At 32.6% G+C, this 18,636-nt stretch overlaps 2 protein-coding genes across 2 annotated transcripts; one reads left to right on the forward strand and one right to left on the reverse strand.

Moving 5' to 3' along the window:
* Positions 1–4,786: 4,786 nt before the first annotated feature.
* On the forward strand, positions 4,787–8,844 carry LOC123918619. Its single transcript, XM_045970693.1, has 5 exons — positions 4,787–5,323; positions 5,540–5,803; positions 6,034–6,322; positions 7,426–7,542; positions 8,471–8,844. Exons 1-5 carry the CDS (start codon positions 5,048–5,050, stop codon positions 8,584–8,586), a joined length of 1,062 nt encoding a protein of 353 aa, XP_045826649.1. The 5' UTR covers positions 4,787–5,047; the 3' UTR covers positions 8,587–8,844.
* A 6,637-nt stretch (positions 8,845–15,481) lies between these two features.
* Positions 15,482–16,470, reverse strand: LOC123918620 (copper transporter 6-like). Its single transcript, XM_045970694.1, has one exon. The coding sequence runs from the start codon at positions 16,285–16,287 to the stop codon at positions 15,793–15,795; it is 495 nt and encodes a 164-aa protein (XP_045826650.1). The 5' UTR covers positions 16,288–16,470; the 3' UTR covers positions 15,482–15,792.
* Between the last annotated feature and the right edge of the window lie 2,166 nt (positions 16,471–18,636).

Consider the following 18,636-nt stretch of genomic DNA (forward strand, 5'->3'; position numbering starts at 1 on the left):
CTTATCATTTTAAGGGTGAAATTTTTTTAGCTACCAGGCTACTTGACAAAAAAAAATAAAATAAAATTGATAAGTCGGAAGTTATCATTCGAACTTTGTGTATTTACTTTGTGTGTGTGGATTTTTAATTACATGTCTTTTTTTTTTGATAAAATAATTGCGTGTCCTTTTGTATTTTCAGATGAAGTGATAATCTACTGGAATTAAACTCACAAATAATTATGATATCTCGGGTTCAAACCCGAGTCACGACATTCAGCCTAACAATAACAATTTCAGCAATCTTAATGTAATGTTTAAATGTAGCACTTGATTGGTCTTAGTTGAATTTTGAATATGTTTTTACAAGTTTAATTATTTTGATGGTTTTGGTCATATTTTGGTCATAATTCAAGCGGTTTATGATGATTGAAATGTGATATGTGATCTAAATGTCTCTACGATTTTATATCTAATTAATTTTAAAAATAATGTTTTGAAGTGGTTAAAAAGATTAGGTTGATATTTTTAATAACATTTTTATTTTAGGACTCCAAGTGTACACAAAGAGTTGACTTTGAATTATTATCTTGTTATTTTAATTCTAGATGTGTTAACTAAACATATTTATGAAACTATGACTAAGACATGTTATTTTCATAGTTGGTATAGCTTTCTATTGATATTAAAATTTAAAAGTAAAACTAACGATGAATTGGTTTAAGTGGTAAGGATTAATCATTTTAAATATGTGATTAGGGGTTCGATTTCTAGTTTCACGCATGTGAAGAAAATTTGGTTGAAAGAGGAGAATGTTGGGGAATCTGGGGGAGTTCGGGAGAAATAATGAGTCAGTGCTTCAGGACCACAAGAGAGGGAGACGCTGCATCTCCACCCAAAACCTTATAAGGCATTGGGTTAATAGACCACCTCTCTTATAAATCCAACATTTTTCCCATACATAGTCGATGTGTGACTTAATCACTCAAACTTGAAACCCGGAGTTCTCCCACATACTAGAGTTAATCCAAACCCGAATTCAATTGCTCCTAAACACCCCAAAAATCTCAAATTGCCCCTAAATTTAGGAAAATGTTCCAGTTTGGTTTCTACAACCCGAATTCAATTGTTTTTCGTATTGGAGGAACCAAAATAGCATCTTCCAACAACGCTTCATCTTCATCTTTCTACAACCTGTATTGTGTTGATGAATTGAAAACAAAACAACAAGGTCATCTTCATCTTTCTACAACCCGTATAGTGTTTCGAAAACCATTCATCTTCATCTGAAAACACCATCTCAACATCTTCATCTTCCATAGATTGGGTTTGATCTGGTTTCTAGTTTCTATCATATCTACCGAAAATGCTTCGATTCGATTTCTATCTTCCGAAAATGCTTCGATTCGGTTTTTATCTCCTGAAAACACGTTGATTCGGTTTCTATCTCCCGAAGCTTCGATTCGGCTAACAATAAGGAGAAAAAACAGAGCAGGGGAAACCTTTTCAAGAAGAAGAAGAACAACAAGATGACGAACAACATATAGAACAACACAAATTAAAACAAAAAAAAAAATCAACAAAAATCATGTCTTGGAATATCAATGTCAGGTTCAGAAAGAATGGATCAAATTAAAGAAAATCATGTCCAGAAATATAATTTCAGGTTCAAGGGTACTGTTTTTGTTGTATCTTATTATGAATTGTCGTGGAGTTGTAGTTGCATCATACTTGGTTTTGTAATAGAAAGACATTTGAAGATTGTAACAAAGTTCGATCAAATATTGAATTGTATTGTGTTGGTTTGTGCGAGCATGATGTGTCCATGAATTCTGGGTTAAAGGAGGAACTGAAGAAGCTTATGGGAATGAAACAAGTTCAGGTTCTGTTGTGTTTGTGAAAGGAAGGTTTATTGGAGGAATTGATGAAGTTGTGAAATTGGAAGATGAAGAAAAATTGGGAGTTCTTTTGGAAGAAGAAAAAAAGGCATTAGGAGTTTGTGAAGGGTGTGGAGACTTAACGCCAGAAAAGAAACACAAGAACCAAAGTAACCAAATTAAGGCAATGCAGATTTTCACCATTTCGTATTGCAGTTACTGAAATGATTTTAAGGGCAAACTGGTCAAGACGGGGGCCTGGAAGTATTATAGGGGGTCCAAAAATCAATTTTCTAAAAAAAAAAGAATACTATTTTTTTAATTTTTAGCAGGCCAGCCCAATACAACCTATGACAAATAGAAAATTTTATTTTCTACCCCTACAATTAACCCTCTACCCCTACCTATTTAAAAAAATGACCATTTTACCCTTATTTTATTATATTTTTTAATTTTTTTTTCCTTGTTAATTTCTAACTTTTCCGATTAGCTACTTGGTTTCCGGTTTGTTAACATTTACCGAAACACTTTTCAAAGTGTTCTGGTTTGTTATACCCCCACATGATATTGCTTAAAATGTTTTCCGGTTTGCAAAAAAAAAAAAAAACATAAATAAAACTTTACCGGAAAAATACCTTTAATCTTTTCGGTTTACATGTTTTCAAGAACTCTTAATTTTTTTGTTTTTTTTCCTTATTTCTTGTTGATGTTGTTGTAACTTGTAAGCAATTGAACCAAAGCTGCACCATTGCTCCTACGAAAAACAACCAAAACATTCTTCTCATTTTCTCTCAATTTCAAGCTATGTAAAACTGAACATGCTTCAATCTCATTACAGAATTACAAGATTCATATTAATTTAGAAAATCATTACAAGCACTCTAAGGTTCAATCAAATATATTCAGATTACAAAGCTAAAGAAATTGAAAATAAACAAGAGTGAATCTTCTTCAACATCCGAATTCATAGAGGCTTCTTCCTTGTCTCTTAAGAGCATAAACAACATCCATGGCGGTAACCGTCTTTCTCCAAGAAGATCTTCAACACTCCTCTGGTTTCTTCATAGATCAAACGACTGATTCTCTTCACACCACCTCTTCTCGCCAATCGACAAATCGCCGGCTTTGTGAGACTTTGTGATTCCCTGGATGTTGTCACGAAGAACCTTATGTGCCTCTTTGCACCTCCCTTTCCACGACCTGACATTTTCGTAAGAAAATTTGAGAAGAAATTGAATTTGGAAAATTAGGGTTTGGATTTGAATTCGAGTCAGATCATCAAAATTAATTTGAGTTTGAAGAAATTACAAAACTCCAAACAGGAAATAATCATAATCAACTACAAAATGAAACTCATGATTGTTGTTGGTTGCTCAATTGGTAACACAACACTTTGTGTTTGAAGATGAAAAAGAAAGTGTTCTGTTGTGGATTAACATTTTACAAACCGGAACATTTAACAAAGTTCTCCGGTAAAATTTTGCAGCACTTTTAACATATCAACACACTTTTAACATACCAGAACACTTTAATTAACATACTAGCACACTTTTAACATACCAGCATACTTTAATTAACATACCAACACATTTTTAACATACCAGCACACTTTTAACATACCAACACACTTTAATATAAGGATAGAATGAGAATATCTTAAAATATGTTGGGGTAAAGAGATAAATGTAGGGGTAGGAAAAAAAAAATTCTGACAAATATAGGCCGGCCCAAAAAGGTCCAATTTTTTCCTGTGTTTTTTTAGGTCCGACGTATCTTAAAATACAGGGCTAGTGGGCCGGTCCGGTAGCTCGATTCATTTTGACAGCTCTAAAATTTATTTTTCGGAATCTATATTCCGAAAACCACATTTATAGTTGCAGACAAATACCCATTATACTTTCGCTTCTTCTCAAAGTAATTCTTTTGTGTATTCGAAGTTTAAATCTATGGCAAAGCTTGTCTACACTTATTTCGTGTGAAATATGAGTTAATGGACATTTTGAACCGATTTTTTTGTGTATCCGAAATTTACATTTTTGCAACTAGAACTGTATATTTCGAAAAACATAAACCAAAAATTCCTGGAACTAGTATATAGTTTTGCTGGCATAAGTCACTTATTTATATTTATTTATTTTCATTTATTTCGGATTCTAGTTTTCGACATAATTCATATATTGATATTTTCGGAACATAATCTGAAATTTCCGAACCATTTAGTTTGGATTCTAGATTTCAAAACTATGGAACCAGAGAAAGGTTTGTTTCTGTTCTAACATTTTTTTTTTCTTTTGCAAACAACTACTTATTTTTCCAATGTTTTAATACCAATCCAAATATCAATCATTAAACCATCAAAAAGTAATACCCCAAATACTTTAACCAAACACAAAAATTGGATGAACATAAAACCATATTTGTCTTTAAACCAAAACAAATAATTTTCAAATACATTAAACCATCAAATACTTATGGGTCAAAATTTAAGTATCTTTGATATTGGATTGATGCGAGAAGTGAGAATTAGCAAAAATATGGTTTATGGATCCCAAGAGAGATTTTGATTCTTCAAAACACGAATGAAACTTAACTGGTTCTGTTACTAAAACAAAAATGGCGAAATCTATTTTCTCGAATTTTTTCGTTTTGAAAAATAAATTCCGAAATAAAATTAGGAGTAAAATTGAGTTTTTTTTTGGTGGTGTGGTGGGGGAAAGAAAATAAGAATCCCAGGTGACTTAGGCCCGCCCACTTTTTTTTTGTCAAGTAGTCTAGTGCCTAGAAAATTCATCTTAAAAGTGAATAAGTGGAGTGTTCCAAATTCGAACTCAGGCTACTGCACATATAAGTGTGATGTCACTACCAACTGAGCTAAGCTCACGGGGACACTTAGGCCCACCCTTTAACCACCACATCTTAGTTTTATTGCATATTTAGCGCAAATCAAGGCTCATATATTTCATTTCCCCGCAAGAAAATTTCTTGGGCTTAAACTTTACGCCCTCTTAATTTGTCATCAATCTTCTTCACCTGCCCTTTCCCATGTTCTTCTTACTAACAAACAACTCAGTCTCACCTATATAAATAAAACTGGATCTCTAACAATTACTTCCTCAAGGCACTTAAAGTGTTATTTGAGGGAGACGCATGTTTCATTAAACCTTCTCCCCACCTTACCTATTTTATCATATATGGCTGTTGACCTACAAACTAGTGACTCATCACTTCCTTATGATTCGTTACTCCCACCATCAACGGACTTTACTCACTCCAACAACTTCAACGGCTCAGATTCAAATCCACATATACTAATCTCCCCTCAATTTGGATCCCGTACATATTCAACAACACCTCATTCTACACAGCCACAAAAAATTGACGACGATCTCTTTGATGAGTTAACCATGCTTCAACAAGAAGATCACAAATTCGATTCTTCTGACATTGATTCCGACGATTGGGAACCGGTACTATTTTTTGTTTTTATTTTTTTATATCTCTAGTATGTTTGAATTCGCAGTGAGATTGATATAATCACGCTACTATGATTCTAATAGAAGTAACAAGATCACAGTGTCAGTGTGATTTTTTCAACACTAAACTATTTCTATAAGCTACTGTTCCATTTTAATTAAAACTTTAATTTATGCGATCTAAGCTTTTTTTTCTTTCTTTTCTTTCAGTTGAAGCCATTGGACTCAGTTAGTTGTTGGTCTCAATCATCTGTATGGTCACCGTTGTGCTCCAATCAGGGAAGCTCTGAAGGTTCTTTATCACCTAAGGAACCATCTGAGTCTGCAAATAGCCATGATTCTGATTGCTACGACGTTCTTAAGATGCTTGATAAAATGAAATTCGATGAAAGTGATGACAGTTCCAAATCTCATCATGTTGGAATTTGTTCATCAAATCAATATCTCCTCAACGAACAAATTCGAGCTAATCAAGTATAACAACACAACCATCTCTTCTTCATTAATACTCCATCTAGTCGTAAATATAAGAAAAAAATTAAATCAGCAAAAGTTTACCTATCTGATTCAAATTTCGGATCAGATACGTGAACTTTTGCAGACGAAACATTTTCTTATATATGCATGATAGTATAGTAGTGTTGTTTATGTTTATTCTAATTATTATTACATGGCTTTAATGAATTTACTTGTTAAATATATAGTTGTCACGAGTAAGGCAAGAGCAGATTCTGTCATTACAACAAAAACTTACGGCTTATAGAGAAAGCAATGGTCATGTATCTCCACAATTTCAGAAGAAGGGTAAAGGGACTGATGTTGGAAATGGGATGGGTGGTTTGCAACGGACCGGTTCTTTGAACCAGCAGGCCGGTTCGGATAAGCCGCTTTCTCAGGGAGATACCGGTTCAAAAGGCACGTCATGTGGGACGGGTGTTTTCTTGCCACGTGGTGGAGTTAGTGCTAGGTTTCAGTCAACTAGTAAGAGACCAGGTAATGTAAAACTAACCGATTATCATGTGATCTTTACATTTTTTTAATTTCACGTGAATAAGTGGAGTTTCGATCATATGTATTACATGCATGTCCCGGTCAATTGAATTATGTTTGGTATGATGATCTTTATACTTAAAAAGAGCTAAATGCGATTTCAAACACATTGAGATTAACTTACCATTTTAAAATTTTATTATTTATTTTCTCAAAATAGTTTAATTCCTTAAATCTGATAATGTAAGTTAATTTAGTATTTTAGCACCACAAATTTCAATGTAATAATAGGTTATTCAAGTCGACATATAAGTTTTTCATTAGTTTTTATGAAAGTTTATTTGAGATATATTATTTTGATATGGAGTGACTAAAATTGATGAGATTGTTAATTTTAAAGACTAATTTGCTTCTTTGTGAATGTGAGGACTAAATTGTTCGATTTACAATTTTGAGGATCGAAATGTTAATTTACTTTAAAATTTATTTTGGTATGTTTTGGTGATATAATTAGAAGTCGATTTTGTCTCGAAAAGTATTTTAAGTTGAAGATAAGATTTATAGTTTTTACTCAAAAATGATTTACACTCAAATTTATTCTTCCATTAAATTCATCCAAAAATAATCCAATTGAAACTAAAATCAAATTTACAAAAATAATTAAGTTAGCAACAATTTTGCCACATCAAAGTCAAACACTCATTAAGATATTGACATTGAATAACTAATTATAGTTGTTTCATGTTTGTTAGCTCGTAGTTGAGGTAGTTGGTTACTAATAATGGATTAGTTTCATTTTTCAACTCTTTATTGCAACCGACCCTACATGTGGCTGTATTACCCTTCATTCATTCAAGATATTTATTTGTAATCAAATATTCTTCATACTACTTTTGAACATTATAGTCCTCTCTTATCCATCTTTGGTGTGGTGCACATGTTTGATACCCTCAATTGTTTCTTTTTTCAAAAGTAGTACATCAATTATAAAGATACTTTCTGTAACACTTGTGACCAATTTTGATGATTCTCCCGAACAATTATCTGTTTGTAGTATTATTGTACACATTTGATTGAAATTTAATGTTTACATGTGATTTGGTCAGGTAAAGGTTGCTCCACTGTTCTTATACCTGAGAGAGTAGTACAAGCTTTGCAACTCCACTTTGATCAAATGGCTGCCACGTCTGGACCCAAACCTCGTGGCTTCCCTCCCCTACATGGTACCTTACCTTCTAAGAATTTGATTCTTTACATTACATTTAAGGAATCTCTCATTCACATGTTAGGGGATCGAAATATGTTCAATTAGGATAAGACGGTCTAAGAATTTGATTCTCTACCGTACATTTATGAATCTCTCATTCACATGTTAGGCGATCGAAATCTGTTCAATTAGGATCGGACAGTCTAAAAATACAAGTCTTGATTTTTATTTTATAATTTAAAATATTAAACGACCATTGATATTCTAATTGTGTGAATGCAGAGAAGAATTGATTAAAGTCGAATCTCTCCATATAAAACAATCTTCTTAGTTAGGGCAAAAAAGAGAATCAGGAACTGCTGTCGTAATTATTACATGTAGTAAAACACAATTTTTAATCTAAGCCGCTAATTTTAGATCAAACGGTCTAGACTAAAAACTATGTTTTTTAGTTAAATCAATGTGGGCCGTTAAATTAAATCGGACGGCTCATATCTATTACTGTGGTCTGCTGTTACAACAGGAAATCTGAATAAAAAAAAGAAGAAGTTAAAGTTGGTTTTAAACAAAGTGGTCTATTTTTTTACTAAATTTTAATGTTTATATATTAAAAGTGCTTAACTATATTAATAGGGCTTTTATCAGTCAGTCAATTATCCTATTTAAATGGCAATAAACCATTGTTTTTCTCTGTTATTTTCAATGCTGTTATGGTCACAATACCAACCATATATTCTTTAATATTAGTATATAATTGCTATTACCATTATTGTCATTTTTCAAGTTTACTTTGACTACAAGTCTTTTTGAGAGAAATGTTAGGTTCTCTGATTTTGGCTTTTTAAACTTTGTCCAATTCCCACTTCAAAATTTAAAAATACCAAGTGGAAACAACATGATATATCACTGTTACTGACTAGAAAATTTTGGTTTGCAAATTGCAGATGTTTTAGTGAGTACTAATAGGGATGGCATGTATTCTCTACAGAAACGCCAATCAAGGAAGAATCAAACACATGTTCAGAATGACATGATTCTGCCTGGAGAGTGGACCTATTGAAATTGCAGACTGTAGTAGATCCATTTGTAGCTTCTTTTTCATTAGTTTTATAACAAATTCATGTTAAAAATGTGTGGTTTCTGCCAATTAAAGCAGAATAAATAAAGTAGTAATAAAGAAAAGCTGCTTGAAGAGGAATAAATAAATTCCCTAAATGGCTAAATCTTGCTTCAGATTCATTAGATTAAGATATAGGGAATTTACTTTGGATTGTAATATTGTATCATGAGTAGATATATATCTTTTTTTTTGGCTCTACCATAAGTTGTGTTATAGGCGTGTATTGTGATCAATGATTCATCATATAGGAACAAATATAAAATCTTTTTAATACTAACAGGGAAGTAGTGTCAATGTTGGCTTAATGTCTTCGAATCATTTCCGCCAAATATTAAAGGATTTCTAATATTTGGTTCTTCGACTGTAAGAACATAGAAAACGTATATAAGGTACCTTCGAATCAAAGAGTTCAATGTTTAACTGATGCATATGAAAAAATATATGTTAAGAGATGTCAATTCATTGAATGTATCTTAGCCACGGAGAGTGATCATCGCTAAAATTTTAGAAAATGTAAAACGCCCTTAGGACAATTGACATATCCCTTTGGATTCTTTTCTTTTTATTTGACTATTCACATATCTTAAAGATTACTACTCAAGTTAGACGATAATATAGTAGTAATAAATTTGCAAATTGCAAAGTAGACTTAGTTAGCATGCAACAAGTACAGCATATCTAGTGTCGGGTAGTGGATAGTGGGTTTGCTCATCAGCCTCATATAGGAAAGTGATGGCAGTTGTGTTGACGTTGAAAATAAGGGCGTGCAGTGCAGTATAGGAGTTAATAAGATTCCTTTACTTTCAAGGTCTGTTTGTTTTACAAATGGCTTAATATAAATAAAATAAAACATCATTTAATTTAGTCAAACTTCTGATTTAATTTGTCCGTAATACGAGTTTTTTTGTTTTTTCTTTCTTAGATGAGGTGATGATGCCGTCTTAATAGATAAATGACAATTTATTGAATACTTACACACATAAAATAGAGGGATTGAGAGTTCATCGAACCTCAATTATAACGTTCGACCTAAAAAGATTTATATTTATACCAGGTGAGTTAGAATTTACATAAGTTTAACAAAACATCAGTTGTGTTGTTTAAGAACATGATCACAATTAATACTGTATGCCGACACTGTATATAGATGAATGCAGATATCAAATTTGAGGAAAGAAAACAAAAAGGGACTTGTGAAGCCCCGAATACATATGTGGCACAATACGGATACAATAATTTTTAAATTTAAGATGTCACATAGCTTAGTTACATTAATAAATTTTAATTAAAAAAATTATATAGATGAAGAATCTATACTAATATATAAAAGTGATAGATGAGTTTGGGCTGAACTTTTCTTATTGCCAATTTTACCCTTCAAAAACTTCTATTGATCAATAGTCCAAAAAAAAAACTGCTCTCAAATATCATAATTAATCGAAAAATATTCAACAACAGGCCGGGAAGAGGAGAAGAAATGGTCACCAGAGAGATAGTTAGTCGCGGAGGAAAGAGGAGGAGATATGAACAGACGTACAGGACTTCTGAGAGAGAGAAAGGTTGAATGAAAATGACACATAACATCACTTTTAATCTCAGCCATTATTTTTTAATCTAACCGTTCTTATTCATTCTCATATTCTCACGTAACAATATCATTCTCATAATATACATCCTATATATATATATATATATATATATATATATATATATATATATATATATATATATATATATATATATATAGGGGGCTGCTAACTTAGACCCAGTTGGGTCTAAGTTAGCAAGGTGCACCTTTTCAGTTGGACAAAAATACCCATGTTTTTAATTTTTGAAAGAATAGAGCAACAGGGGTATTTTTGTAATTTATCCAACCTTCTTTTCCCACCCCCCAGGACACGTGTCACGCTATTATTGGACAAAATCCACGCGCGTGCATCACACGCGCCGACAGGCGCGCGTGGGTGGAAGGATGGGCGGAGAGAGAAAACTTTTTGAAAAGGTAAGACCACGTGTCACACAATGGTTGGCTGCGTTAATTTTTTTCCATTTAATACTTTAAACTCGATTATTTCATCGTAAATTAATTTTTTATTTTTTATTTTTTATACCAAAATTCATAATTTTTTTTTCTCTACAAATAGAGACTTGGTTCGTTTGATTTGGACACAGAAAAAAAAACCCAATTTTTCACTACCTTAATCTCATTTTTCACTACCTTACATCAACTCACTGAAACCATTCTACCAGAAAAATGGTTTCAGAGTACAAATCTCTGAAACCATTCTACAAGCTAAATGGTTTCAGAAGCAAATAACTAATAATCAACTTACTGAAACCATTCTACCAGCAAAATGGTTTCAGATTACAACTCTCTGAAACCATTGTACCAGATAAATGGTTTCAGAAGCAAACACAATTAATAAATTACTCACTGAAACCATTCTACCAGTAAAATGGTTTCAGAATACAACTATGTGCAACCATTCTACAAGCTAAATGGTTTCAGAAGCAAATAACTAATAATCAACTTACTGAAACCATTCTACCAGCAAAATGGTTTCAGATTACAACTCTCTGAAACCATTGTACCAGATAAATGGTTTCAGAAGCAAACACAATTAATAAATTACTCATTGAAACCATTCTACCAGTAAAATGGTTTCAGAATACAACTATGTGCAACCATTCTTCCAGTAAAATGGTTTCAGAAGCAAACATTAGTTTTTAATTACCGTTTTATCTCATTTAATTAACTAAAAATAGTTTCAGGTCTCCAAAAATTTCATAAAATATACCAAATGTTCCAGAATATTATCTACTATTTTCCTGGTATAATGGTTTCAGTGAGTTGGTTGAGTGGTGCGTGTTAAATTACAACACACAAGTAACGTATTTAGTAGACAAAAAATGAGATTAAGGTAGTGAAAAATTGCGTTTTTTTTTCGGTGTCCAAATCAAACGAACCAAGTCTCTATTTGTAGACAAAAAAAAATTATGAATTTTGGTATAAAAATAAAAAAATAAAAAATTAATTTACAACGAAATAATTGAGTTCAAAGTATTAAATGAACAAAAATCACGCTCAGCCAACCATTGTGTGACACGTGTCCTACTTTTAAAAAGCAAATTTTTCTCTCCCCAGGTTGTAATCCAGTGTGGCGCAGGCGCTGGAATCTGATGGATCAGGATGATCTGGGCTGTCTGATTGATCAGACAGTCTTGATGAGATCAGATCTTGGCTGTCTGATGGAAATCAACGGTCTGTAACCATGGTCCTTTGGTACGCGCGCGACACTGGATCCGCGTCTATTAATGGTTTCCGAAGGTGGGGCGCGTGTATATGGTTGGTAAAATTACAGAAATGCCCATGTTGCTCTATTCTTTCAAAAATTAAAAGAATGAGTATTTTGGTCCAATTGAAAAGGTGCACCTTGCTAACTTAGACCTAACTTGGGTCTAAGTTAGAAAACCTCATATATATATATATATATATATATATATATATATATATATATATATATATATATATATATATATATATCTTTTGGACATAAGTTAGACACGGAACGCGTCTGTCTGATCCGCTAGTACTTATAAAGAAAAAGCTGTTGACAATTTATCATTAATATATAACAATAATACCTCAATTTACAAAATAATTTTGTGGTTAAAAAAGAAAAATTGTCGAATGCTGGTCTAAATTAAATTATTTTAACATCATTGTCGAGAGAGATGTAAAAACAAAAATGAAAAAGGCTTACAGGGCATCTTTTCTAAGAAAATACACGTTCGAATTTTAAAATCAAAACGATACTGGTGAGTGGTGATAAGCATAATGGATACAAGATCATAAAGGTTAAATGATCCAAAAAAAATAAAGAATTTTGGGGGCAGCCATATTGTAAGATGATTTCTCTCCTTATCCCCTATTCTTTTCTACCCCTAAAATTTCAATTTTGTCCTTGCAGAAAATTCGCATAAACCGAATTTATTTAGTGCAAATTCAGGTAATAGAAACCGATTTTTTTTTCAAGACAAAAAAAATCGGTTAATAGAAACCGAAATATTTATACAAGGGCAAAAACAGAAATCCAGGGGTAGAAAAGAATCACGGGGTCGGAAGAGAAATCATCATTATATTGTAATAGGATGTTAGTTTTAACCTAGTTAGGCATGTTTTCCATTGGCCCAATGTTAAAGTAGAAATTTATTGGGATTTTCTTTTCGCACCTTGTCCTTCTCGTGTGCCTCCTGGTTTTTCAAAAATGTCTCCTCACATTATAAAAAACTAGCTTAAAAAAATGCAAAATATGAAAAGTATGGTTTGCATCGTAACATGTGAATGTTGTTTGCATTCGAAAATGCAAACGTGGTCGGTGGTCAAAATGTTAACCGCTGGTCACAATCACAATTGATCTTGGATAGTGGCCAATTTTTTGATTGACCACCGGAAAGGTTGTGACATAGCATTGACCAATTGTACACCTTAATGAAGTTTTATAAATTGAAAGAATTTTTTCATGTCTATCACTCATCCTCTCCTCTTCTCTCTTTCTCCTCTCATTTGATCTTCTCTCAATTTATAATTTGGATATCCAAAAATCGATCCAAATTAAACTGCATAAAATTGGATGGGATAATTTTTTTTATTTGTCATTCAAAATCAAACCGAACTGCGCACGAATAAATTTATATTTGGATCGGATGAGTTTTTGCCTCAAAACCGAACCGCAATAGCACCCTAGTTTTGACGACCGTAGTGGTTTTTCTCCAGTTTTGAAGTTTCCATGTTATATTCTTATGTTGTTGATTGCGCTCCTGCTTATTTTTCTTCTTCAGCTCTGTTATTTCCTAACACGAATTCCAGTCATGGCGTCTGACCTAGCAATTTCGACATTTATATCAGATGAACTAGAATTTGTGGAATTTTGTACCCCACATCTAGTGTGGAAAATTCCAAATTATCTCTTGCCTATATATATTTTTATTTAAAATTATAAATAAATAATTAGTTTTTCAATACACATTTTTATGGTTTATTTACTCAAAATCGAAACTAATTATGAACCTCTATAAACTACATATGTGGTTATATCATATATTTGGAGCATAGTTTTAAAAATCGGATCGATCCGGCCGAAAACCGTTACTATGGTCGGTCTGGTCAAGCTACAGGACCGGTTCTGCAACTAGCTCGTTGAAACCCGCTGTGAACCGACCGGTTCTATGGTTGAACCGTGAACCAGTGTGACCCGCGCACGTGAACCGGACCAGTGTGAGTTTAACTGAATATTTCAAAAAATGCAAAATGTTGATGGCAAGTGTTGAACCTAAGACCTAATGATGTTAAAGTTCAACTTTACCACCAAACCAAATAAATTAATGTGATATGGTTTTATATAAGAATAATGCTAGCAACACACTCTCTTAATAAACACACTCTAACACACTCTCTTTTATTGGTTGAAATTCACATGGGTCCCATAAAAAAATGTGAACCTATATAACTTTTATGGGACCCATGTGAATTTCAACCAATAAAAGAGAGTGTATTAGAGTGTGTTTGTTAAAGAGTGTGTTGCTAACACTCCTCTTTATCTAAACTTATATATATTGTTAAAAACCTCGCCATTTTTTAAATTGGTATATAATACTACTACTAATTAAGAAACATGAGCCAACTCATTTTTTAAAACTGATGTCATTTATCCCTTTGCATATCATTATTGTATTGAATTAAGATTTGTCTATTATTTTCTTTTATTCAACCTTTATGTCATGTATTCATATTGTTTACTTTTTTCCTAGTTACGTTATTGTATATTTGATGCGATCTATATATTTATTGTTTACTTCAAAATAAAATATACATTAGAAAGTATGATATGATCTAATATATATTAGAATCAAAATAAAAAATGATCATGAGAAGCTTTTGTGTTTTATTTTAATTATATGAAATTTTATTGCAAAAATTAAAAGAATTTTATAATTTAATTTTATAGCTATCAAATTCAAGTCATAATTATTTTTCAATTTTTTTATATAGACCGAGTTAACAATCGTGCGATCAGACCGATGACTCACTGGTCCGACCAGTGACTCAGTGACCCAGTCCTTCGACCGGGTCAATCACCAGTCCGGGTTTTAAAACTATGATTTGGAGTCTTTTTGAGTGTCTTAATGTCATTTTGAGTTAAAATTGAAAACATTCCTAAAATGACTCCATTTTAACTCAAAATGACCAAAACTGGAACATCACGCCTGACGCAGTTATAACACGCTAGGCGCATCAGTAATGTAGAAGGCACAAGACTGGTAAAATTGAACATCACGCCTGGCGCAGAGCTCTACAAAAGGCTCAAAAACTAGTTAAATGAACGCCACGCCTGGTGTAGGTATATCTCGCCTGACACAGAGTTCTACTATTTTGAAGGGATTTCGATTTTCAACGGAAAAATACCAAGGAACACGATTTTGAGAGTGCTAGGGCTGAGACTCATCTGAAAGGAAGATTCAACACCTTTGTTCATCGGATTTAATGCATTCTTTCTCAAACTATTTTTCTATGAATATTGTTATGAAACAAACTTATGTAAAACCCCCCCTGCATTAATCTAATCAATCTATAATTAATCTGAAAATCACCGATCTTTAATTTTCTGTTAAGAAACAAAGTTATGCAAAATCCCTCCGCTTTTACATCCTAAATACAATACAACTGTCTTGTCGGGATTGAAACAATCCGTCCCTGTGAATATGAGTTTATTTTATTACTTAACGATAAATTAATACACTTACTAATTTTGTAATCAATATTCGCTAATTTTTTTTTTTTGAACGGCTAAAATTTTATTATCAAACTCAATAAACATAAGATATGTTTAAAGAGATAAAGATACAAGTAAATGCCTTAAATATAGGCTAGCAAAAACAAACCAACACGACAACCCATGGGCAACCAAAGCCAGCAAAAACAGAAAACATCAGTATCCATCTATCTATAATTTAAACCAAAGCACAATTTCATACCTAAATTTGTCACAAAAAAAAAAATTGCAAATCAGCACTAAACAATTTATGATTATTAATCAATAACAGACAAAACAAGAAAAATAAAGACAGTAAAAACAATTACAGTAATTAACAAGATATAGGAGGAAGATCATAAGGTTCATCATGATGCGGTTGTTTTTTGAAAGCACTGCTACATAAGAAGAATCCAATAGCATGACCAAGAACAGCAACCAAAAACACACCACCATTAAAAGACATAAGTGCCAACATAACCAAATATGCTAACCCAACTCTAACAACATGCAAAACTGTCTGAACCAAACCGGAAGCAACAGCGTTTGAAGCGGGTTTAATGAATCGGATCCGTGAGAGTAACTCGATGAGTACGGACATGACGAAAACAATTATCAAAGCCAATACATACTTACCAATATCACCATTAGGCCAATTATCGAAGAGAATCAAAACATCTTTACCCCAGAAGAATGTCATATGCATCATAGCGTGCATCTCATGTCCCATACCACCATTGGATGATGATGATGATGATGATGGTGGTGGTGTTGGTGGTGTCATGGTCATACCATCCATGCCACCGTGGTGCATGTGTCCATCATCCATGAGATATGAAGCGGTTCTATTCTATGTTATGTTATTGCTGCTATGGGTTTTTGGTTTGGTGAATGTAATAAACTCAGTATTGATTATATAGTGATTCTGTTATATCCGTGAAGGGAAACTATATAGTGAATGAATCGTATCTGATGATGAGGTCTTATTGTACTGCACTTATACATACGGTACTACTATGTATTGATGATGAGGTCGTATTGTACTGCACTTATACGTATACACCATAGGTGGATTAAATAGTGATTGATTTTTTTTTTTTGTCAACTATACTAGTAGTTTAGTAGTTAATTTTTTTTGTTGAATAATTTAGTGATCAAAATTTCATTTGTCGAATAGTTTATAGCTGTCACCACTTTTTTTTCTTCTTAATCTAATGGATTTTTGAGTGAATACTCAAAAGAATGCACTACCCACGAGTTTGTTCATCAGCCTGCCTCACATAGGAAAGTGATGTGGCAGTTGCGTTGACGTTGGAAATAAGGGCGTGCAGTGTATTACGTAGGAGTTAATCAGATTCCTTTACTTACAAGGTATGTTTGTTTACAAATGGCTCAATAAAAAAATAAAATAAAACATCCTTTCAATTTAGTCTGATTTAATTTGTCTACAATACGGGTATGGAGACATTTCATATTTTTTTGGTTCAGTGGTGAAAGGCAGAAAGCGAGAGAAAGTTCATCATTTAATTTGATTGGTTACCATATGAAGCATTTGACGTTTGAGAAATAACATCATGTTTAGGCGAGTCATAGCCAATATATTTATTCTTGTGGATCAAATTATCTTCATTTCATGGATTTAGTTCACAATTTGTTTTGGATGCAATCTTCTCTTATTTTTTCTGATTGGTATAATAATTCTTTAGATTGTTTTCATCGCATCTAAGATGCATTTCTCGAATTGTAAGAGTTGAACACACTTTATAATACTTATAATTTAATTTTTGTTTAAAAAATAGAAAACCACATAGACATAAAAACTATTGACCAAAGTACACAATAAGGTCCAACAAACTATCTCGGCATGGATAAAGTCTTGGTTGGAACAAAATTGATTTGTTAAATCTCTCTTATAGTTTTGATGATAACAAAGTATTCAAAGTACAATAATTAGTTTTGCTAATATTTGCTTAAATGTGTAGGATTAGTAGATAAAATATATGTGTACACTCTTAAGCAAAAGGTATCCAAGAGAAGCAAAAAGAGAAGCAAAAAAAAAGCACAAACAAGCCTTTGAAGAATCCATCAAAGTCCGAAGATCAGACTCTGGAAGCTTTGGCCAAACTCTGGATTGTTGGCCTCTGAAGTTCAGAGTCTGAAGCAGCGCATCTGGGACATCAGACTCTGAGTGAGCAGACCCTGAAAGCTATAACCTTTGGGAAGACAAGAAAGTGTCTAAAAAGGTTTGACTTATGAAAAGGATAAAGCATAAAAGCAACTGTCTAGTCATTGTACTTTCCTGTTTTGGTATAGACAGTTTCTACATGGCAGAAAGCAGTAGAGCAGTTATTAACCAAAGTGCAAAGCTTTCAAACTCAAAGTTGCAGAAAAAGCTCAATAACACTCTGCAAGCTACAAAGCTCTATGCAAAACTTCTCCAACGAATACAATCTTCAAGATTATTATCAATACTTACTACCTCTAAACGCGCTAAAACTCTGTCAAATTCAAAAGTTGTCTAGCACTTATAATTCTTACAAAGTTGTATCTTAGAATTAAGTGTTCTTAAAAGTCTTGTATTTGTGTTGTATATTTTGTGAACACCTCTAATTGTATATAAAGTGTTCAACTTGTAATCTTTCTTAAATTAAGAAGTCTCTTGCAAGTGCGCTTGAGCAAATGACGTCTCTTCTACGTGGTACTTGAGCAAGGAAGTCATCCTAAGTTGTGAACTTGGGCAAGGAAGATTTAAGCAAGGTGTTTGGGCATTTGTAATCAAGAATGATTATAGTGAACTCCATTAAAAAATCAAGGGGACCGACTACTATCAATTATGGGAGGAACCGGTGTAAATCTCTTATGTGTATTTCTTTTCTCTTCTCTCTCTTGTGTTTGTTTTATCTGCTGCAAACACTTTATATTTATTGTCTAAACACTTAAGTCTTGTTAGAAAAAGAAGAAAAGTAAACCCATTTTGACCCTCCTTGTATTTTTTCCACCTTCAATCTCTTATATAAAAGTTCTCGCGTAAAAAAGGATAAAATGTGTTTAATAGCATAATGTCATTCTAGTTAATACTCCCTTTATTTCTTATCATGGAAACCTCTCACAAAAATTATGAATATTGAAAAAGTTGTTAAAAAATTAAATTTATCTGAAATGTCTGTTAATTTTACAT

This window comes from Trifolium pratense, linkage group LG3 (assembly GCF_020283565.1).
Source record: "Trifolium pratense cultivar HEN17-A07 linkage group LG3, ARS_RC_1.1, whole genome shotgun sequence".
NCBI lineage: Eukaryota > Viridiplantae > Streptophyta > Magnoliopsida > Fabales > Fabaceae > Trifolium > Trifolium pratense.

What these genes read in the sequence shown, in the direction of transcription:
- LOC123918619 (XM_045970693.1), top strand. Translation starts at nt 5,048, where the DNA reads ATGGCTGTTGACCTACAAACTAGTGACTCATCACTTCCTTATGATTCG. An exon ending in ATTCCGACGATTGGGAACCG is followed by an intron (nt 5,324 to 5,539) that starts GTACTATTTTTT and finishes CTTTTCTTTCAG; the next exon opens with TTGAAGCCATTGGACTCAGT. An exon ending in AACAAATTCGAGCTAATCAA is followed by an intron (nt 5,804 to 6,033) that starts GTATAACAACAC and finishes TTAAATATATAG; the next exon opens with TTGTCACGAGTAAGGCAAGA.
- LOC123918620 (XM_045970694.1), bottom strand. Translation starts at nt 16,287, where the DNA reads ATGGATGATGGACACATGCACCACGGTGGCATGGATGGTATGACCATG.